At 37.3% G+C, this 24,548-nt stretch overlaps 1 protein-coding gene across 6 annotated transcripts in view; it reads right to left on the reverse strand.

Moving 5' to 3' along the window:
• The window catches only part of LOC106874568 (kinesin-like protein KIF18A), a 54,370-nt gene extending 30,321 nt beyond the window's left edge, over window positions 1-24,049 (reverse strand). For 4 of the 6 annotated variants that reach the window (XR_016242335.1, XR_016242334.1, XR_016242333.1 and 1 more), the window contains exons 1-7: window positions 23,029-24,032; window positions 19,549-19,915; window positions 14,246-14,403; window positions 11,402-11,506; window positions 6,575-6,685; window positions 4,483-4,680; window positions 2,145-2,242 (exon numbers count right to left, since the gene is read on the reverse strand). Coding sequence is in view for 2 of the 6 variants with exons in the window: in XM_014922343.3 (XP_014777829.1) it covers window positions 2,145-2,242; window positions 4,483-4,680; window positions 6,575-6,685; window positions 11,402-11,506; window positions 14,246-14,403; window positions 19,549-19,864 (986 nt within the window). In the remaining 4 variants the exon portion in view is untranslated. Of the gene's footprint in view, window positions 1-2,144; window positions 2,243-4,482; window positions 4,681-6,574; window positions 6,686-11,401; window positions 11,507-14,245; window positions 14,404-19,548; window positions 19,916-22,827; window positions 22,863-23,028 lie in introns of those variants that run through there. The other 2 variants (XM_014922343.3, XM_014922345.3) reach the window with 2 other exon arrangements.
• Between the last annotated feature and the right edge of the window lie 499 nt (window positions 24,050-24,548).

The following is a 24,548-nucleotide window of genomic DNA, read 5'->3' on the forward strand; positions in this document are numbered from 1 at the left end:
ATATATTACTTTGGGAGCGAAAGAGTTTTGTTTATATTTCACAACTATGAAACAAAAACGTATGTAACAATTTGTCAGTCCCCCCCACCAACCCGTTTTTCGGACCACAAAAACGGTTTGGTAATTTTTCAGATTAACACCCGCACAATTTCCACTAGGGTGTTACGGTTAGGATTAGGATTAGGGTTACGGTTTTAGGGTCAGAGTTACGGTTAGAGTTAACCTAGAAGGGACAGGCTCTTTATTTTTTGGTTAAGGTTGTTGGTAAGCTTTCCTAAGTTACTCCAATCCAGATCTCCAATGCAAACCCTCAGATCAACCTTCTCCTATGCAGATCTCTAATGCAACATTTAAAAAAAGAGTCAATAAGTGAAAATAACCAATAAACTGATTCCTTATGAGATTTCCCAATCAAATTGCCAGCAAACCATTTTCAGTCAAACCAATTTCAACGGATTTCGCTCAAATCTGATGTCGATGTTACTTATTTTGGTTTGAAATAAAGGACTTAATCATTTAATAATCCTAGCTTAATCCCGAGCAGCGCCGGGTTATACTGCTAGTGAACTCATAAAGGAATTTTTGTCCATTCTTCAGCTAAAACAGTCTCCAGTTCTTGTAGTGATGATGGTGGAGGATATCGACTCCTTACTTGTTTTTTTAAAATGCACCATAAACGTTCAATAATATTGAGATCCGGGGACTGTGGTGGCCAGATAAGATGTTCAACTTCACTAGAGTGTTCCTCGTGACATTTAAGCTGTGTGAATTGGTGTATTGTCATCTTGAAAGATTGCATTTCCCTCTGGAAACAATTCCACAACCATAGGATGAATTTGATCAGATAAAATGCTTAGTCTTGACTATTAATTCTGCCATGAAGGGAAACCATTGGGCCAGCGGATTTCCAAGATATAGCCACCCCCACCCACCAATCATCACAGATCCTCCTCCATGTTTAACAGTTGGAAGAAGTCTCCATACGTATACTCGGCTGGTGGTCAGAAATAGGGTAAAGGATGACTCGTCTGAGAAAATAACATTCTTCCACTGCTCTGGACCAATTCTGTAGGTTTTTACTCCACTCTAAATGCTTTGCAACATTTATTTTTGAAAGTAGTGGTACTCTGATTGCAGCCCTCCCATGAAATCCGGCTTTGTGCAGCTTCTGGCAAACAGTTTTTGTGAAAACTGGGTTCTCAAGGTGGTCATTAAGCTGTGCAGTAATTTTAAGAGCTGTACTTTTGTGATCCTTTCTAACAATTTGCATAAGAGTTCAATGGTCCCTATCTGAAAGTTTTGGTTTTCTTCCAGAGTTTTGTTTCGACAAGGAGGTTTTTTCCCTCTTTCTCAAAGACTATCATTACTTTCGAGACAGTACTTCTTGATACACCAAACATTTCGGCTGTTTTCATTACACTAGCACCTGCCATACGAACACCAACAATTTGACTTCTTTCAAAGTCTGACAGATCTGTCATTTTAATGAATTTTAATTAGATGATATCTGAAAAGAAACAGCAATTTTAGCAAAACGTATTAAGCAACACTAATAATAAATCAAAAAACATAAGAAAACAAGCTTTCGATGGTTTTATAGATATTTCCAAATTATGATGTTAGGCGTTTCCATTATTTTGTCCAACCCCTGTAAGTTAGTATTCACATTATTCTGTCAAAAGTAATGCTTATTTATTCACATGTCTTTAATTAATCATTCATTATCTTGAAGCATTGAGATTTTGATGAACTAACTGCTAAGTTTTAGAATGATACTGTAGGATTGATGTGAGAGACCAGATCTGGCCAGTTTGAGCATAAAACAGATAGAATATTTTGGCCAGATATAGCCAATAACTAATAATAGTTATAGTTAAGAACTCTTCAGCCAATAAACTAACACTGAAAAGACTACCACCCATGACACTTTCACTTGATTAAAACTCTCTATTTTTTCCAATTCTTTTAAAATTACAACTCCTTAAAATTCAACAAATTATTCAAAAACAATTCAAACTAAACGAATTGTTGGTGCAATGTTTTGTAACTTTCAAAATATAGCATTATTTTTCATGTATCAACAATTTAATACAAACAGAACTGAATAATAACAGGTTTCAATAAACTACAATTTTAGCACCTACCTTACAGCAGCTATCATAACTGTCCTGCAGTTGCCACCAATAGAGTCTTTAAGTAAACGTGTCAGCTTACTGTCCCGATACGGAATATAAGCTTTAGTCTGCAAAAGAACAATAGTAAAACATACAAATAACAGAAGCACAAGGACTCTCAAATTTTGCATTATTGGTTAAGCTTGAACGGTATTTATCCCTTGTAGGATGAAAAGCAAAGTTGACCTTGGCAGTAATATATACAAATGCTAAAGTAAATATCCTACTTGTAGCAGCTATGTATTATTTTACTTGTTCCTGCTCAAAGGCTGTAGCTGGGCTTGTTATTATTTTCGACAGGATATATTTTTTATACAGAACATTTAATGAATCAATCATTATGTTAAATGTTACTTAAAGCAAACATTTGAAAGGACAGGTCTCTAGCATTCACATCACAATAAGGCATAAAAGAAATTGGGGAGAAAGGGTACACTTGTTCAACACCACCTCCTGAACCAGAGTTCATTCTGATAGAAGCATGAAGATTACTCAGCTGACCTGAGAATAACAAAAGTCCTTGTGCTGCAACCCATCCAAGTTTTTGAAAGGGTGTATCTACTAAACAAGATCACAGACCATCAGTGTATTTTTTTGAAAATCTTCCAGTGAATTCATGGATCCACACTGGAAAGTAGTGCAATAAGTGGTCCCCTTGTTGGACTAGAGAAAATTTTAGAGTTGTAAAAGTGGAAATCAGAAAAGCTTTTAAGCCTGGGATAAAAATCACAATGTCGACCCCTAGTACCATTGATTACCAGAGAACACCAGTGATTTGAGGTTTGACAGATCAGGCAACCATGTAGAGGTTCTTTCACTGGCTTGTTTTCTTTGGTTAGGTCTAGAAAATATTTCAATCCTGATTGGTTGCTAACTTCAAAATATACAAGTATAAGGTGGTAAGCTGGCAGAACTGTTGGTATACTGGGCAAAATTTCTTAGTGGCATTTTGTTCATTTTTATGTTCCGAGTTCAAATTCTGCCACAAGCATCTTTGCCTTTCACCCTTTTGGGCTCAATGTAATCATCTTACTCTCTCCTCCAAAATTGCTGTGTTGTGCCAAAATATAGGTCATACAAGTATGACCTATATTAGGGTTCTGCTAACATATCCAAAATACTACAGCTGCTTTACACACAAACATTCTGCATCATATCTAAATGAACAACTATGCAATTGGTTGGCAAAGACTCACTCACAACACCTTTTAACCCTTAACTAACAAATGGTCTGTTATTTCTTTCTGTTTCTTCTATCAATACTTCTATGGTTTTGCCCCTCCACCTAAGCCCACCATACTTACCTATTGCATTTCATCCCTTAACCTCTACACTAAACACTTTCTCAATGCTTATTCTTCAAAAATTTGCTTTTCTCACTCCTTTATTTTCCTTACAAGTAATCAACATGCAGGATCTCAAATTAATAATCAACTGCATTGACATCACCAGTTTGACATCAAACATTATAGGTGATGCACCTCCTCCACAAAGAACAATAACAAAATGTCTCATCACAAGGCAAGTACAGAATGTTGAAACAGATGTAAGCAAATATTTTAGAGGGTACACATATAAAAGAAAATACAAAATACAACATAAATTTACACACACACACAATAAATAAGATTGTTAAAAAAAAAGTTTCATTCACTCAGAAAGAATCAGAACATCCTCCACAGAAGGCATATGTCTTTTGCCATCTCCAACCTACAGGCAAAACTGAAGGATGAGCCCATTCGTCCACTCCAAATTTGCCACAGTCATCTACCTTCTATAAAACCCATGGCACCCTAAAAAATTATTCAACCAGTTAACGAAATTAATATTGATTGGGATTGTTTGCTAGTGCCCCCGGACTGGCTCATGTGCGGGCGACACATGATATCTTTCGTGCGAGATCATTGCCAGTGCCCATGGACTGGCTCTTGTGCGGGTGGCACATAAAAGACACCATTTCGAGCGTGGCCGTTTTCGTGCGGGTGACACGTAAAAGCACCCACTACACTCTCTGAGTGGTTGGCGTTAGGAAGGGCATCCAGCTGTAGAAACTCTGCCAAATTAGATTGGAGCCTGGTGTTGCCATCCGGTTTCACCAGTCCTCAGTCAAATCGTCCAACCCATGCTAGCATGGAAGGCGGACGTTAAACGATGAACGATGATTCTCAAATGAAATATTGTCTTAGACTTTGAACATGCAACCATTTGCTTCAGTGTGGTAAATATCTGTAAACATTTAGCTCAGACTGACTCTTTCACATTTGATATAGAAGTAAATGATTTGCATGGCTCAGTTTTGATAACTTACCTTTTCATCAGCCAGTGCATTAATAACATTCCCCAATGCTAGTAAAGACCGATTGATATTGGCTCCTTCTCGCATTCTGGGGCCCCTGTTACTTGTTGCAGTACCACGCTCAGAACCGGCCAGATCAACCAAGCACATTTTGGCAATGTGGACTGATTTTACTAAATTAGCTGTTCTATCAGACTGCTTTACAAACACCTACAAAGAAACAAAAAATATATATTGTATTAAATAATTATTGATAACAAAATAAGATTAATTAATTGATGGGGAAATATTGTTATCTTTTGTTTTGTTCAAGATAAAAACACTTTCAGAAATTTTGCAGATAGAATGTTCAAGTAATAAGTTCAATTTAATTTACAGAATTAAAATGTTGCTTTGATTTTCCAGCAAAGAAAAGATATAAACTCCTTCTAAATACTTTTATACAATATGGGTTAAAACGTTATATCTATGAGACAAATTTAATTCATCAATGTTTATTTTAGAACTCAAGAAATATGTAAAAGAGAGAAAAAATAAAAAGAGAATGTGAGCATATTGTTACAATTCTCTCTTGTATTTTGTACTTTTTATATTTGTATATTTCATTTTGTTCAAAAACGCAAATATGAAAAAGAAATAGTTTTGGTTCTCAAAAGAACAAGTGTTTGATTTTATAAACTATTACAAAAAATAAACATGAGAACGAAATTCAATAAGACAATCATTCTTTTATTGGTTTCAGTCACTTTGGAATGCAACCACAATGGAGCACTGCATGCAATTGATTTGTCTGGTATTTATTTTATCGATCTTTGTTAATCGGTTTATTGAAAGTCTCAGGCCATCGTGGTGTAAAGGGACATAACTCGGAGTAAATACCACAAGACGTTATATTTAGTCCAAGTTCACTGTAACTGGTTTAGCAGTAATACACACATGCATATACAACTTATTTCCATACAGCCTCCACCCACAAAATTTCACACAAGGGGTTTTGCTCAATCCATGGTTATGTTGGCAGAAGACATGTGTCAAATTCTGCTGAAGCCAATGTTGCTCTTCGTCCTTCTGACATCAATAGAATTAAAAACTATTCAAGTGCTGAGGTGGACATAAATGAAGATACACCCTTCCTCAAATTTGAAGCCTTTTACTTATGTTAGAAATCATTTTACGAGGTCTGATCAATAAGTATCCGAACTTTTGCTATAGTAACAAAGCTAGACATGCAGAGTAAAGCCGCTTGGCAAAGATTGACCTTGAACGTTCGCATGCATGTTCACTTCCACTGTTTACAACAGTGCTTGGAAGGAAGGTGTGTAGCGTGTGATCGTCACATTGAACATGACAGAGAAAGTTGCCATGCCGATACCTGCTCAGAGGCCGATGCATAGTTGTAGAAAGTATATGGAGAGGAGCGTATGAGTCGTACACAAGCGTACGAGAGATTCAGACGCTTCCAAGATGGTCAAAAAATGTCAATATTGACGAACATTCTAGGAGACCAGCAACCAGCAGAACTGAGAAAAACATTGCAGATGTGCATGCAGCTGTAAGGGGAAATCGTTGAATCACCATCCATGAGTTATCAGAGTATGTGCAGATTAGATACGGTTCAATTCAGTCCATTATCACTGAAGATTTGGGTGTGAGACACATGTCTGCCAAGTTTGTGCTAAAACTGCTTTCATCTAACCAATCAAGGTCTCCTTGATTGTCGAGAACAATGAAAACTTTTTGAAAACTTTGCATAGGTCTCTGAGCAGGTATCACCAAGCTTTTGGCAAAATTTGATGCAGATTCTCTGCTCAACTTTCTGTCGTGGTCAATGTGACAATCACACACTACACACCTTCTTTCCGAGCACTGCTGTAAACAGCAGAAGTGAGTTAGAATGTTAAAACTTATTGCACATGCACAGCAGAGTTGAAGGTCAATCTTTGCCAGGCGGCTTCACTTTGTGCGCTTTAGTTTCGTTGCTATGGCAATAGTCTGAATACTTATTGACCAGGGCCCATATTCACTTGCAGCAGACATACAACTAAATAGAAATACCTACACCACTCCTAAATTTGTTTCATAACTCAAATAACATCAGATATACCTGAAAAACAGCATGAGATCGAGACGATTCCGAATTAGCATCTGTTGGGTGTTGTGAACGGTTCTGATTCCCGTAATATAACATTTTCAACAAATCCTGCTCATCTTGAGGCTAGAAATAGAAAGGAAAAAATTATATTATGTGCAAACACACACATACATACCTATATTTACATACCACACACACACACACACAGAAATAGGTTTAGAGAGAATAATTAGCAGAAAACCAGTTTTAAATTACCGATGTTAAAGAAGAATGAAACTAATGCCGATTTTTTTTGTCTTTTAGAGAAGTAGCTATTTAAGGAACACTTTGTAAATGGCATACAGCAAGAAAGCTATTTTTCCAATCACATGATTCCAGGTTCAGTTTCACTGCATGGCACTTTAGGAAAGTGTCTTCAACTATAGTCTTATGCAGGCGAAAGCCTTGTGAATGTATTTGGTAGATGAAAACTGAAAGAAGCCTGTCGTGCATGTGTGCATGCATGTGTTTATCCCCCACCATTGCTTAACAAACAGTGCTAGTGTGTATATGTCCCCCATAGCTTAGTGGTTCTACAAAAGATCCGATAGAATTAGTACCAGGTTTCTATTAACTGCTCCTGCATGTCTGCAACATATGATGTCTACCTTCTACATTAATCTGCTTGTCATACCACTACACATCTTGGTTACCAGTATTTTACATTAGGAACATATGGTGTACCCATTTCTACCTACTTCCATTCTGCGTATCAAGCATGCCATTTGCCTGACAAGTTTCTGTCGTCTTTCCCACCAACCAAAACTTTTTAAAGTTTACTCAATTCTAGGTTTCACTTCCATGTCTGGAAATTTCTCTAAATCTCCTACAGATTCAGCTATAAGAACTAAGTCATCAGCATACAGGAATTTCTATGGTCAGCCAGTCTCAAGGTCCTCTGTTATAACTAGGGACATACCACCTAGGTAGGCAGTGCCTACATTGAATAAAATAGATCAATAGCAACATTTTCCTTTTATGGCAAAATATGCACCTAATCCAATAAAATCATGAAGTTTACTCTGATTATTGTGTATAAAATACAAAATATCTTTTTTTTTTCCTAGATAAGTTAGGCATAATTCGCTCCTGCCTGTCAATCTTAGTATTTAAGCTACACATAGTACTGCTGTCGAACACGTGCTGCGTACACTCCTACAACACCTGTTTTTTTTTTACATGCTATAAAAGCAGAAGTAAATCTGCCTTCAACTCAGTCGCACACCTGTGTTTCATTTATTTTTTGTGTTTTACTACATAACGGTTACCAACTACCTACCCTGAGTAATTACTGACGGCATGTGCCTTGTTATAATCCAGAGGACTATGATAAACAGGACTGGGTTGAGAAGTGATCTCTGAGGGATCTCTACCTACATACTAAATTCATTGCTAATTCTCAGTTTGTTTGCTGAGCCTTTAGTACATGGTATGCATGGTTCTCACAAACTATTCATCTAAGTTCTAACCACAATTTCTTAGCAACCACATGATTGCATAGCAAGAAACCCTTTAAATACTCTCTTTACTCTTTTACTTGTTTCAGTTATTTGACTGCAGCCATGCTGGAGCACCGCCTTTAGTCAAGCAAATCGACCCCAGGACTTATTCTTTGTAAGCCTAGTACTTATTCTATCGGCCTCTTTTGCCGAACCACTAAGTTACAGGGACGTAAACACACCAGCATCGGTTGTCAAGCGATGTTGGGGGGACAAACACAGACACACAAACACACACACATATATATATACATATACATATATACGATGGGCTGCTTTCAGTTTCCATCTACCAAATCCACTCACAATGCTTTGGTTTGCCTGAGGCGATAGTAGAAGACACTTGCCCAAGGTGCCACGCAGTGGGACTGAACACGGAACCATGTGCTTGGTAAGCAAGCTACTTACCACACAGCCACTCCTGCGCCAACTTTCATTTAATTGCATAGAAAGAACTAATGCAAAAACAATTAGCAACAAGCTATACTTTCTTAATGTTTTAAAGGAGATTAATGCATTTTAACCCTTTCGTTACTATATTTCTGACCAAAATACATCCCTCATGAGTTTCAATTAAATTCTAAAATAATCATGAATTTAGACTAGTCTCATTAAACACCTGTAACTTTTTTATTTATCAAGATATTAATGTGATATTTGGAACATAATTAAAGAAAGGGTTCTTAATTAATTCTGTTGCATAATTTTTGTCTCAAAGTTCTCCACGTACTGGGGCACTGCTAGTGTCTCTCACATGTAAATATTGGTTCAGCTTCACGAATCGTACTCATTCATAATACTGGAAATATATTCATCGCCAAAAGGTTCCTGATCGCTCCAGTAATTTGTTATTCTGGGTAACTGTCTAATACCCATAATAATATTTATGGCAAAAAATGCCCGTATTTCATCTACAGTTGCAGGAAACCACAAGCTATCTTTTTTTCCCGGCTTGTTTACATTCTGCGTAACGGTTTGTTTCCGCAGTAATCATTTCAAACAAGCATGAAAAAGAAGTCTAAAGGTTTCACTTCCTCAGAAAGACTATGGGTAGACCCTGTTTCCTCAGAAAAATTGTTAATAAAAATATTTTTTAAATCTTTACTCCATTCTGGTGTAAAATCATCCTCGCTGTCGCCGTCACTGCTTTCAGTTTCGGATACAGAAATATCCGATTCATTATCGTTCACCATGTGCTTTTGTAGCTCATTCATTCTTTTCTTCGATATCTCCATATCTTCTGTTGAAAAACCTTCAAATTCGGAATCACTGCTTGATAGCATGAAACTCCTCTCCATCTTCAAAGTTGAAAAAAATTAACGCCGCAAAAAATGTGGAAAAAAAATCTTCCAAAATTCACCGAGTTCAAATATCACGCCAAACAATGTCGGATACAATAACTCAACTGTTTGCAAAGTGAAATCAGGTGTTTTAACGAATGTACTAACGAAATTTGGGTTCAAATATACATTTAAATAACAATGGGTACTCTCGGCCAAAAAATTTTTCGGCCAGCTACGGCCGGGTTAGTAACGAAAGGGTTAAAGGAAAGGAAAGCAAAGCTATGAACTACTTATGGAGAACTGCATTTCTAAACTGATGTGTGTATGTTATAACCAAATGACACAGATAATACAAACATGGTACATCTCTTTGTCTTTTGTTGACCGATGCTTGTGAGTGATTTTTGGTGATAGGAAACTACACAGAAGCCCATTTCATTGTGTGTATGTGTACATGCATATGAGTAAATCTTTTACATTATTTACATTTGACGGATATTTCTCCTCATCTTGTTTGTTGTTAACACGTTTCGGCTGATATACCCTCCAGCCTTCGTCAAATGTAAATAATGTAAATAATTCCTCATCTCCTAAATATAGAACTGTAGTAAATCTTTTATCGTTATTTGTTTCAGTCACTGGACTGCGGCCATGCTGGAGCACCAACTTGAAAGATTTTAATCCAACAAATTGCCACCAGTACTTATTTTTGTGTCTGGTACTCATTCTATTTGTCTCTTTTGTTGAACCACTAAATTATGGGAACATAAACAAACTAACACTGGTTGTCAGGCAATGTAGTAGGACTAACACAGCCACTAAGACACACACACACACACACATAGATATATAAATGAAGGGCTTGCACATATGGTTTTGGCCTTCCCTGGCCTTGTCAATGGTAGACACTCAGATACTGGCGATAGCAGCAATATCTCTGCAAGCGATATGCACAGAATCAGAGTCTAAACAAACACTGGCGTCATGAATAGCCAGTGGGATCATCAAAAAAGTTATTGGTGACAGAAGTGGTGTTAATACCAAAAGGTAATATTGATCCCTAGATCACACGATTTCAGCCTTCCTTAGCCTTGTCAACGGCACATAACTGGAGGCTAGAAATAGCAGGAATATCTGCTTGAATTACAAAGACAACTCCTTGTCACTCTCCCTACAAAAAATACAGTGAACCAGTGACTGGGCATTGGAAACCTGTAACCAATAATGCTATACTTCGCCGTGCGTGCGTGCGTGCGTGCGTGCGTGCGTGCGTGCGTGCGTGCGTGCGTGCGTGCGTGCGTGCGTGCGTGCGTGCGTGCGTGCGTGCGTGCGTGCGTGCGTGCGTGCGTGCGTGCGTGCGTGCGTGCGTGCGTGCGTGCGTGCGTGCGTGCGTGCGTGCGTGCGTGCGTGCGTGCGTGCGTGCGTGCGTGCGTGCGTGCGTGCGTGCGTGCGTGCGTGCGTGCGTGCGTGCGTGCGTGCGTGCGTGCGTGCGTGCGTGCGTGCGTGCGTGCGTGCGTGCGTGCGTGCGTGCGTGCGTGCGTGCGTGCGTGCGTGCGTGCGTGCGTGCGTGCGTGCGTGCGTGCGTGCGTGCGTGCGTGCGTGCGTGCGTGCGTGCGTGCGTGCGTGCGTGCGTGCGTGCGTGCGTGCGTGCGTGCGTGCGTGCGTGCGTGCGTGCGTGCGTGCGTGCGTGCGTGCGTGCGTGCGTGCGTGCGTGCGTGCGTGCGTGCGTGCGTGCGTGCGTGCGTGCGTGCGTGCGTGCGTGCGTGCGTGCGTGCGTGCGTGCGTGCGTGCGTGCGTGCGTGCGTGCGTGCGTGCGTGCGTGCGAAACCAGCACTAGTTAAGTTTGATTGCTCTCATCACCAACTGGTCTGATAACATAAGATTATTGTTATTCTGCTGTGACTAATGTCTCTGCATTAAATAATTTATACAGTACTATAAATAAAGTAATGAGTGAAATAACAAGTATTTTTTAAGCTGTACAGACATACATAAATACACATTAAAATAATACTTACTTTGTGTAATGTAAGACCAGGTATTATAACACCAGCTTTGGGATCCTCTCGGATTGGTAACTGAGATTTTGAATTCAACAAGTCTTTAATTTGCTCATTATAGATCTGTAAACAAAAACAAACTAATTCCAATGAGAATAGTTAGGAACAGCAACTGGAAATGAACATAATAAAAAAAAAAATGAAGGCATCTGGTTTGAGAGTAACAAGGATTATTATTAGTATTCTGCTATTGCCTGTCAGCATCTTTCTTTTAATAGGATGACTGTCAGAGAAATGATGGAAAATTTTTTCAGCAACAGTACAGGGATCTGAACCTGTAGTTAATAGAGAAGGTTGTTCTAACAGCTGATGCAGAATCCTCTCTTTGTCCAAACATTGTTTTTTCCAACCATTACAATATCTGGGTATTATTCTTTGCTTCTTCTACACAAATACCTGGTGCCTTCATTTCAACCATTTGGATTGAAAGTACCAACATGTATTTACCCTCTGATAGTTCAAAATACCCTAATCATGACCATTTTGCCAATTTTTTAAACTATGTAACCTTACCAAATGAGATTTTTCCTTAAATAAATCATGAGAGTGTGATAAGAGGAAGATTTGGTGACTATGTCCAGGAAGTCGTATAACTACACAGAAACACCTTTAGATCTGTTCCATACAGGCTAATCTAAGACATAACAGCAACACAAGCCACTAATTCCTCTCTGAGACACCTCTCAACCTCAATTTCTAAAACTTCTCAGATGCCCAAGTAAAACTTTACTCCAATACTTTTTCAGAAATGTCAAGTTTGTACTTACGAGAGAGGAGAAAATGTTCATTTTACTTACCATAAACCTTAACATTAGCACCAAAGACTTTTATTCGGTCATACTGCTGGCATGGATTTCCATGACCCTCTGTCACCACTCAATTCTATTTGAATTGGGAGCTTGAGTGATGATAAATCTTTCATTAGCTGATTACACAACCATGGATGCATTGCAGTTATGCTCTTGATAGAGCTTGGTGATCCTTCCAAGATTTCTCTACTCAGCATTAATGTAAGAAACGCTGTTGGCTCAGTTGCGTTTTTCTGCTGCCTCTTTACAATCTGCTATGTTGCAGTCCTATGACTTTGCTGTATCCCTGGCAGGGTGGTTGAATGGGTGCTATGCCTCACCAAGGAGCAACCCGTAATTATGCAGGACACAGTGTCAATCCAGGAGATATTTTCAAATTATCCGCATACCTGTAGTCAGTCTCTTACTCCTTGTTAAAATCTTCACTCACACTGACAACACTCATGTAAAACCCAAATTATTTGCTATCCTGAACTGTGGCACCAGTTAGTTTCTTCATTTACTCCCCATTTTACTTGCAATTCAACACTGTACATACACACACAACAACAAACTGCATATAAACTCTTTCTCAACTTCACCCAAGTTTCCACCACGGCAGCTCTACGTTGTCACATACAATGCTTTCTCTGAACAATCTAATCCAACAAGATGACAAGTCCTCGTGTTTCCTTGTCATTAGCTTCAAACAATGTACTCTGTACCTATCTTCTGTCCTCACCAAACTACTGTCTGCTCCTTTAATCTGTGCGAAAACTTAATTCCCAAACCTAGGAAAAGCAATTTCTCTTATCCTCCTCACTCACTGTTACATTTGCAAATAACCTACACACGTTGAAAGATAATGAATATTCAACTGATTGGCAAAGACATATGTACACAACAATATTTTACAGTTTCTTCTCCACCTTTTTGATAACAATTTCTGGTCACCTGAGCTACCAAGGTGTATACCCCCTACCACTTAGTCCATCAATGCACCAACCTCTCTTTCTTTTGTCATCTCTACTGTGACTTACCCCATACTAAATGTTTTACTTTAAGCATCAACATGAAGTTCAAGCTAAATACAAACTTCACCAGTTGACTGAGGGACTGCTGCTACAAAGGATACAGCCACTATCTTTCCATTTTAGACTAAATTATTTTTTAAATACATATATTTACACTGGTAACCATCCATCCATTGTTATGTAGTACTGTAGTGTGTCTTGGAGCATTCAACCATTTTTGAATAACATTGGATTTTTATTAACCCTTTAGCATTCAAGTTACACTGTCAAATGTAATGCTTTTTCATTCATATTGTTTTTAATTAATCATGCATTATTTTGTAGCTTTGAAATTTTGATGATGTGATTGTATTTTTTTAGAATAGCATTGAAGGGTATGTGTGATAGGCTGGATCTGGCAAGTTAGAACATGAAACAGGTAGCATACCTGGGCTGGATATGGCCGTTTTAAATGCTAAAGGGTTAATGTAACATTAATCCTTTTGATGCCAACCCACATAACTGCCTTTGTTCAGTCATACAAAACCACTAGTTTGAAGGTGTTCATATATAAATTGAAACTTTCTACCATAATTTTATGGTGTAAGCCACTCACTGAATAATATCTGAGTTATTTTACTAAATCCCTCCAGACTGGATTAGTTTCAATATTAATTGCAACACATGGAGAATGTACTTCATGAGAAATATAGTGATAAAAGGGTTAAAACAAACAGCATGTATAAAAAAAATGGTATGAAGCAGCATACAGCTGCCATGGTGGAGAGTCATGTGAAGTTGAGAAAGAGTTTATGTACAGTTTTTTTGTTGGTGATGGTGGTGGGTGTGTAGGTACATATGCAATGTTGGGTTGGAAGAAGAACTGGGAGTAAGTGAAAAAGGCCAACAGGTGCCACAGTTCAGGATAGCAAATAATTTGGATCTTATCTTCCTCTTTAATTATGCTCGTGATCTAGAGTACAATTAAATAAACAACCTACCTCTAAATATGAAACAGCAACATCACAGCTTTTTTCAGTTTTAATTGCCTCTATTCTCTGATAAAGGTCCATAAGAGTGAGGAATGTGATTCCAGGAAAGTCATTGGTACCAAGCATGGTATATGTTTTCCCAGCACCAGTAGCACCATAAGCAAATACTGAAATATAAATCAAAAATGTCTTGAAATAGAAGTTTATTAAATGAATGTAAAGATTACCCCTGAGTACTCCTGGCACAGTCAACTTTGCCTTCCAAGATTAACAAGAGTAATCCACTAAACTCCAGCTCCAATATTTAAGGCTTTTGCCTACGATATAGAAATCACTAATTATTAATAGAACTTATTTTTCAAGTCTAATCAATCAATAAAACAAGAAATAAAAGTATTGCACTTTTTTCTTTTTATTCCCAACACATTAAACTGAATTCAAAAGACAGACTGCAGATGCCTAAAGCAAGGTTTGAACTGATAACCCTTGGTCTATAGGTCAATAGCTACAACTCTTCAAATTGCTGCCACAACACTTACTGTAAATCACTTAATTAAAACTATAACTATATAATGGGCAGCTATTAGCTACATCTATACAGTATCAATGAACAAAGCTAGAAGCAATTTAGCACATTCATAAAATGCACAATATCACTAAAATTGATTAACTTTCAGCAATTAGTAAGAGGTACATTCTTCAAATATAAACCTTTTGCAATGCTTCTAATGAAATCAATAAATTTATGTGAGCAAATTCATAAAAAGCTCATAGTTTATCCAAGTGAACATTGATCTACGTTTTTCAATTTGCTTTCAACAAATATATAGTTTACAAACAGATTGATTTTTGTTTCTATTTCCCCAACCACCATCAAAAATATATAAAATGAGCCCTCAACATTTCTAAATTGATAAAAAAATACTAGCAATTGGTGATGGTTTCTAAATATTTCAATGTCAATTAATAACAAACACTTGAAATTAAAACAATCCAATGTTCTTTATAGGTGAAGAAATTTAAGTATATAAACATAAAATATCTTTACAACTATCAGTATTGGTGTTCACATTGTAAGACAGAGCATGTTCTTCATTTAAAGCTACACATCAAATAGTTGCAATACACTGAACAGGTCAGTAGCAGTCTGAAGCCTGTCCAAGATCATAAACCAGAAAGTAATGCAAGGTCTGTCTTTATGATCCACTTTGGTAGTGATACCAACCCAAATATGAAATGAAATGTCTTCAAAAGATTTTTTTTATTTGAAAAAAAAAAAAAAACTATCAAAGGAAGAAGAGCTACACTTCTGACTTTCACGGGTCCTCAAAGACTGGTGAAATTGATGTTTTATCATGAACAACTCCAAGAAAATTTTGACCAGGGATGATTGGCAATATAGGAAGAAAGAGTTGAAGACAGTATTTGTGATAAATTTGTCAGGGAAAAAGTGGAGCTCAACTAGCAATCTTTCAGAGATAGAGGCCATTGTAGAGGAAGTAGAAAAAGTACTGTATATGCGTGGACTAAGGATTGGAGTGTATCCATGAGTTGACTCCATGCTAATCAGTTATGCATGACCAAAACAGCAGGTTCTAGGTACTGACAATAATGACTCCACAGAACACTATATGCATTAAGTTTACACATCATCTCTCAATCTAAAAAACAAGCACACAGTGTTCTTTTGAAACACAGCCAACCAACTCACAGCCATTGACAAGACCAGGTCAAACCAATATCTGTATCACACAGACGATTTTCAGGCACAGTTTGACCATCTTTCAGAAACCTATTTCCAGTAGGTCGAATATCTCTGCTTCACAAGCATTCCACAAAACTTCCTCCATTCTGTGCATAGATATTTATTAAATATAAAGCAATAAAACAGAGTCTGGTATCCCATCCTCTATAAAAATCTATAAACATACATAACTCAAGCAAAGCATGCAAAACCCATACAGGTTGCTTCCTTTTACTCATTTCATTGTCAGTTATTGTATAATTGTTTAGATAAAAATATGGTTGCTTGAATGGGAGAATTGCTATGAGAGTTAGAAGGACAATTTCAAATACTAAATCATAGAAAGAATGTTCGATTAAGCTGGTATGACATATTTTTTACAAGAATATTTTTACAAGTATGTTTAGTCTAAACATACTTATAAAAATATTCTTTCAGTGGTTTCAGTCAATTATATCATCACCACCCCCTGCCAGAACTTATTTTATCAAAAGCAAAACAACTAAATTCACCAACTTATTGGGTTAACTTTCTTCAGGGATATAAATAGCACAAGGTATTTCTGTCTGCAAGCTGATTTAAACAAAAACAATACATACACACGTACTCAGCTAACAGGCTTCCACACAGTTTCCATCAACAAAATTTCACTGACAAGCAATTAGTCAACCCAAGACTATGATGCAATATTGTTTGACTGAACACAGAACTGGGTAACTGAGAAGCAAACTTCTTAACCACACATCCATGCTTACACCTAACATTTTTTAACAATATTTTTTTTGTTTATAGAACGTCATACAGTAATCCCTTGACTATTGCAGGTGTTACATTCCAAAACACCCTGCGATAGGTGAAAATCGGAAGTAGAAACTGTGTATATATGTATTTTTTTTTTTTGATAATTTGTATATATAAATGCAAAACAATACCACAGAGGAACTGACAAAAGCTTAAATAATAAACTGCGATAGGTGAACTGCAACATGGCGAGGGATTACTGTATTTGGAAAGTAGTTCTAAAAAAAAAAATTACTTAATTAGACCAAGAAATGACTAGAGAGTGCCATTTCTAAATAAATAGGTCTTTTTAGCTGTCTGTTATGTCAGCAGATTAGGTGCTTTTTTTTTTTCCTAAACTAGCAGTAGAAAAATAACATACTATAAAACATGTGCAAATGCTTTAATAGAGGGGTTCTTAGCCCTAGTGTATAAGCTAAGTTTATGTAGAGTATTCCTAATAGGAGTATGGAGTAACATATCATAGGTAGACAAAAAGTGATACGGTATTCTTATCTGTACCTGTCTATACTCACACTCCAGCAAGCATACATACAAATATATGTACAGACCCACATATGCACCTATACTAATACTAATCAGATATACATTCACACCTATGTATATATATATATGTGTGTGTGTGTGTGTGTGTGTGTGTGTGTGTGTGTATGCATAAACCTAATTATATGTGTATATGTATATATATCATCATCATTTAACATCCTCTTTCCATGGTGGCATGGGTTGGACAGTTTGACTGAGGGCTGACAATATTTCTAAAGCTGGATGCCCTTCCTAACACCAACCACTCTGAGAGTGTAGTGGGTGCTTTTTACATGCCACCGTCACAGGATCCAGTCAGTGGCCCTGGCAACGGTTACGCTCAGATGGTGCTTGGCACAAGTGCCAACCAGGCGGTACTGTCATTGGCCACATCAGCGATTTTGATTTCACTTGCCTCAACAGGTCTTTGCAAGCAAAGTTTATTGTCCAATGAATGAAGGATACTCATAGGTGAGCTGGCTATACACCAATTGCATAGGGCACAGGTTATGGCCTCACTTGGCTTGTCGGTTCTTCTCAAGCACAACATATTTCCAAAGGTTTCGGTCAGTAGTTATTGCCTCGGTGAGGCCCAATGTTCAAAAGTCGTGCTTCATCACCTCATCCCATGTCTTCCTGGGTCTATCTCTTCCATAGATTCCCTCAACTGCTAGGGTGTGACATTTTTTCACACAGCTGTCCTCATCTATTCGCAACACATGACCATACCAGTGCAGTCGTCTCTCTTGCACACCACATATGATGCTTCTTAAGTCTGTCGTGTATGGACACTGACATTACACATTCAGTGGAGCATACTGGCTTCATTCCTTGCAAGTTTACACATGCCCTCAGCAATCACGGCCCATGTTTCACTACCATGTAGCATGGCTATTCATACATGAGTCATACAGTCTACCTTTTACTCTGAGCGAGAAGCCCTTTGTCACCAGCAAAGGTTGGGGCTCTCTGAACTATGCCCAGGCAATTCTTATTCTAGCAGCTACACTTTCATAGCATCCACACCCGCTACTGACCTGGTCACCTAGGTAACGGAAGCTATCAACTACTTGTAGTTTTTCTCCCTGGAATGTGACAGAAGCTGTTCTCTGCACATTTTCAGTGTTTATTGCTCCTGAGCTTTTGCCACATACAAAAACTATCTTCCTAGTTAGCCTTCCTTTGATATTGCTGCACCTCTTATGTGTCCATAGGTTACACTGGGTACATCTTATGGAGTTTCTACCTACACCTTTTCTACAGATTGAGCAGGGCCATCTACCTGAAGGGATTTGTGGCTTGTCTGACTTTCAACTTATTAAGGCTTTGGTTTTAGCTTGGTTGACTCTAAGGCCCTTCAATTCTAGTCCCTGCTTCCACACCTTAAACTTTTCCTCTAGTTCTGATAGTGACTCAGCAATTAGAGCAAGTTCATCAGCATAGAGGAGCTCCATATATATATATATAGATAGATAGATAGATAATATGTGTGTGTGTATATATATATATATATAAATAGATAGATAATATATGTGTGTGTGTGTGTGTGCGTGTATATATATATATATATATATAATGTAGATATATAAAACCAGGCATACTTCAACTTATCTTGGCAATTGGTCCCAAGACATGCAACTTAATTAAAGAAAAAACAGCATAACATAAAACAACATTTTTAAAGATTCATCAGTTCATATCAGTTTTAATAACTGGTTTGAACATATCTTCACAGGTATTTGGTTAGTTTTTCTACTCCAGTATTGACTTTTAGGTGTTTTTTAATTTTTATTCTTTTAAATATTTTTGTTGAGACTGATGCAAAGTCAAATAAATCAATGCTGAACCTTTCAGACAAGATGACAAAGGACCAAGATGCCTGGTACTTTGCTGTACTCAAGAAAATCCGTACTCCACAGCGGAAATGTTAAGGCCTCTCCCACTGGTGTTAAGGCCACTGCAGAAACCCTGAGCCAATGCCACATAAAAATTACACATGCAGGTGCCATGTGAAAGCACTCGTGCCAGTGCTACATTAAAAGCACCCAACTCACACTGTTAAGTGGTTGGTATTAGGAAGGGCATCCAGCTGTAAAAACCACACCTAGTAGCAGCTCACCAGCTCTGATCAGACCATCCAACTCATGCCAGCATGGAAAACAGACATTAAATGATGACGATGTCCAATAACTTTAACAGCTTATTCTCACCTTTGAGAAAACAGAAAAAGAAACCAACTTACCTGAACAATTGTAACCATTAAGTAATCCATCAAGTATTACTTTACTTGTGTGTTCGTATATTTCAACATTCAAACTCTCTGGACCAAACACATGATCAAATGCAAAACTTAAGTTTTTGTTCCGTCGTCTTGTAATATCTCCTCGCACAAATTTCGAAGTTGACATACCATTTATTTCACATCTGTCATCGGCAGGATCAAATACCAGGATATGGTCATTTATGGGCTCGACCACAGTCCTAATTGAATCCTGATTTTCTTTTGAAGATAATGGTCGAACACGAACAACTACTTTTACCCCTGTATTATTCGTCATATTCAGTGGCTTGTTCTGAGATTTACTTTCTAGCTAATGTGTGTCAAGAATCTAAAGAAAAGTAAAATGTAAATATTAACATAGAAAAATAATGAAGAATAACACATTAATGAGATATTTATAATTTACACGGCAATACAAATTTCCTTTCATTATTTTATCATCCCATAGATACTAGAATGCACATGGCCTAGTAGTTAGGGAGTTGCCCTCATGATTGTGAGATCATTATTTTGATTTCTAGACAAGGAAGTGCATTGTGTTCTTGAGCAAAACACTTCATTTCATACTCTTTTACTTGTTTCAGTCATTTTGACTGCGGCCATGCTGGAGCACTGCCTTTAGTCGAGAGAATCGACCCCATGACTTATTCTTTGTAAGCCTAGTACTTATTCTATCGGTCTCTTCTTGCCGAACCGCTAAGTTATGGGGACGTAAACAAACCAGCATCGGTTGTCAAGCAATGCTAGGGGGACAAACACAGACACACATACATATATATATATACGACAGGCTTCTTTCAGTTTCCGTCTACCAAATCCACTCACAAGGCTTTGGTCGGCCTGAGGCTATAGTAGAAGACACTTGCCCAAGGTGCCACGCAGTGGGACTGAACCCGGAACCATGTGGTTGGTAAGCAAGTTACTTACCACACAGCCACTCCTGCGCCTATGTTGCACTTTTAATCGTACAGGCCATGTCAATTTGAGAGAGGAAGGTAATGTATAGCGCAAACCTTTGATCACTATAAAAATGAATCATCTATGCAGGGTGTTCAGCAAGAAACTGTGGAACCCTCATCTGTCATTTACAACAAGAGAGGGACCAAGACAATTGATGGTAACAAAAATTAACACCTGTTTTTTTTTTTTTTAACGTTTTCTCGGATATTTGAAATGGCAAAAACCAAATGCATCATCAATTACTGTTCAATGCTTCTAGAAAGTTGAAATCAACAAAAATCTATCAACACTATTTGTAGCACAACCAAATTTCTTTCGGCTGTTCACAATGATTTATACACTGGTACATCAAAATGTGTGGTGGGATTACATAGTGTTTGGAGGATTCTTCACAAAGTTCTCTCCCAAATCAGCTCTAATCCATTAGACCCATGATCAAAGGGGTTCAACTGTAACCATCTCATCTAACTTTTCAGTGTAGCTAGGGCTACATTAATCAACATTTCCTTCTCTTTCTAGTTTTTTGAATTTTGTCTGCTATCTCTATCAAGGTGAATGAATGTGTAAAGGCTCCCTTGACAGAAAAGCTTCAAATATTTCGAAAATAGTTAAAATAAATGACATGATCCAAACATGTTCAAAGCTTACTGACTAGACATGCTGAAGACGACATACTAAAGAACACGTACACTGAAAGATATTTATATGCAAATTATATAAGCTCTAAGAAAAAAGTACCAGAAGAGTATGTGCAACATCAAGCAGATTATCTAGCTAATTTTACATCTACAAATGTTGTGTACCATAGTAATGAATTCGCCTATTGTTGTCTATAAATTAAACGCTTGTTGATTGTGATTGGGTGGTGCAAATTAAGAAGCCTTAAATTTAAGGTGAGAATGGAGCAAATTCTTAGTATCTCAACTCCTAGAACCCACACTAAACACTTTTCCCAATCTTCCCTTCCCTTCCCAAGAACTACATGACTTGCACCAATTTGGAATAAGGATAAACTTTTTTGGTCCAGATGGACTATATGTAATCTGAACCTTTCCCCACTTTTTTTTTTTTTTTTTTTACGGAATCCCACGTTTTAGGCTATGGAGATTCCGATTCTGAAAAAAATTTTTTCAAAAATCTCAATTTCAAAATTTCGATTCCCCCCACCCCCGGTTTTTATATAGATCCACAGGGTAAACCAAACCCTAACCCTAACACTAGTTTTGTGAGATTTGGCTGTTATTTCTAGCATGTAAATAGTCTGCTTGGTGGGAGGGGGGTGAAATTTTTCAAATAATTTTTTTTCAGAATCGGAATCTCCATACCCTAAAACGTAGGATTCCGTAAAAAAATTAATAAATAAGGGGGGGGGGAAGGTTCAGATTACATATAGTCCGTCTCTACCAAAATAAAGAAAAAAATGGTAAATTTTCAGATTAACACCCGCACGATTTTCACTAGGGTGTTAGGGTTAGGGGTCTAGGGTCAGGGTTAGAGTTAGAGTTAGGGTTAGGGTTACGGTGTTAGAGTCAGGGTTAGAGAATTCCGTCCCTAACCGTAACCCTAAACCTAACACCCTAGTGAAAATCGTGATGGTGTTAATCTGAAAATTTACCGAAATAATTACTTATGAGACAAAATGTAGCTTATCTCCCATAAGAATTAGGCTAATAAGTGCTCGGCGAGTATTCGTTATATATATATATATATATATATATATATATATATAAAAACGTTTATTTTGATATTCCATGTCTGATACCAAGAATAATTTCCATACGACCTGAATTTACTTTGACATTTATACAAATAGACCGAACTTTAACAGTTACACGATTGGATAGTTTCGAAAAGCAACGTAAATATAGGTTTAGAGTGTACTTTATATGGAAGTTCATAATATATTCTTAGATACATGAAAATGTCAATTAAAATGTTCAAAATAACGAAGTCAAATCTTTAAAAAAACTGTTGCTAAAATTTCCATAGTTCAATATTAGACGAGAAATACAGGTTGACTTGACCTTAACAGGTAGACATCAATAAATAAATTTGAAATATTCAAAATATTTGAAAAGAATAATTGACAAAAAAAAACGATTATGAAACAATACTTGATAACTTTAGTAAAATGTTTTCAAATATAACATGATCATTAATTCAAACAATCGAGTATTATTTAAGAATAGTGTAGGGATAGAGAATAATTTATTCGAATAGAGAACGAATATTCTGAACGTAGTAAACATTAAATGTTTAATTAATAAGAACAAAAAGTACTTATAGCGAAATAATTCAAGTCATCGACGGCTTGCCATTCATCGTTTTTTTTTTTTTAATTACATGACTACAAAAGAATCAGCAACAAAGAAAATAAGTTATCGGATTACAATATGAAATGAAGATACTATTTCATGAAAATTTATTCTGATTTTGTAAATAGGTTCGATAACATTATAAAGTTAAATAAGGTAAACTCACCATTTAATAAATCATGATAAACTGGAAAACATTCAAATCTGACGCCTCAACAACATTTAAATATCTGATTGGTGCTTTTGTACGGTTGACAGCGCCACCTCGTAACAAACTTTGTTGAATAAACTTTTGAATTATCGCCCTTTAGTAATTGGTCATCACTCATATGTTTGAAAGAATTAATTGTCTGTTTTCAGTGGAAGCTGCTGTGTGTATCCATCCAGGTCGGGCGACTTGCTCGAATAAATGTAACTCTTTCATAACAGACATCCAGCGATGAGGCACGAATGTCTGACCTGGGTTTTAGTCACATTTCTCTTTCGCTAACTGAAATATTTCATCCGTGCACGCCACGACTGCAGATGAAAACAGTGGTTCGTTAATAGTCTGTTTTCCGTTCATCCGCTTAACATCAAATGACATTCGCCGTTAATTCAATAAGTTCATCTGCCGAAATAGTTCACTTCCACCACATTGCATTCCCCCTACACTGGCTTGGGTGGTTACATGCTTTTAACCGAAAGATGGAGCCTTGACAAGCGTTACTTCTCGGGATCAGTGTGGTCCTGGAAAATATATTGGCGAATAAGTGATTCCACGCTCCTTAAAACCCTGGGAATTTAACCGAATACTATACTGTTAAACTGTTTTATGATCCAGAAACGATGACAAAAGCGAACATCGCTGACATTTAAAATCAGAAATATCGATGCATTTTTTTTTTTTTAAATTCTGCTACTTAACTATTCCTGCCAACTCACTTGCAAGAAATGTCAGTTTCTTCCATTGGCATGCAGTTTCGGAATTATGAGAAAACAGATATGAGATTGTGAAAAATTGCGGTCACCAACCAAGCCCACCTGGAGTTTGTTTACCACTGCTTTTGGCTCCTCAGATCATCTAAAAAAAACTACTTTTTTTTTTTCCAGCGGGCTTTCTTTCTTTAAAAGAAAATGTTTTGGAACGGATTAATTGACGTTCCTCCAAACAGCTGCAACTTGATGATTGCTTGAAATACTTGGGCACAGATGAGCCTTTATGTGGTCACGTGACCTGCTAGAAATAGCAGTCAAATCACATACCATATGCTGCTGTCTTAAAAATATATATAGGAACACATTAGGATCTTTCTGATTTGGCGGACACCATTTTTTATTTAGTGTTTTCTGCCGAAACACTTTAAAACTTCGTATACTTGTATATTTTGTCTTATAGAACAGAGAAAACATTTTATATTCGAAGTTATTTCATGTTAAAAGTTGTCGTATTTCGGTAATTTCAACCAATCACTGACGTCTATTAAGGTGAAAACAATTACTGCTGTGGATTGTCAACAACACGTTGTGGCGGTGTAATGGGATCTTTTCCCTTGGATAAAATTAGTGCCGTTGTTTGTCAACAACAACTATCGGCGGTACTGTTATTTATGACATCGTGCGTGCGTTTGTACTGGTTTTAGGGTTAGGGTTATGAGTATTCTTGCCAAATTTGGTGAAAAATTTGTGACTGTGTATTGAACAGAT

This window comes from Octopus bimaculoides, chromosome 6, assembly GCF_046866305.1.
Source record: "Octopus bimaculoides isolate indiv1 chromosome 6, ASM4686630v1, whole genome shotgun sequence".
Classification (NCBI taxonomy): domain Eukaryota; kingdom Metazoa; phylum Mollusca; class Cephalopoda; order Octopoda; family Octopodidae; genus Octopus; species Octopus bimaculoides.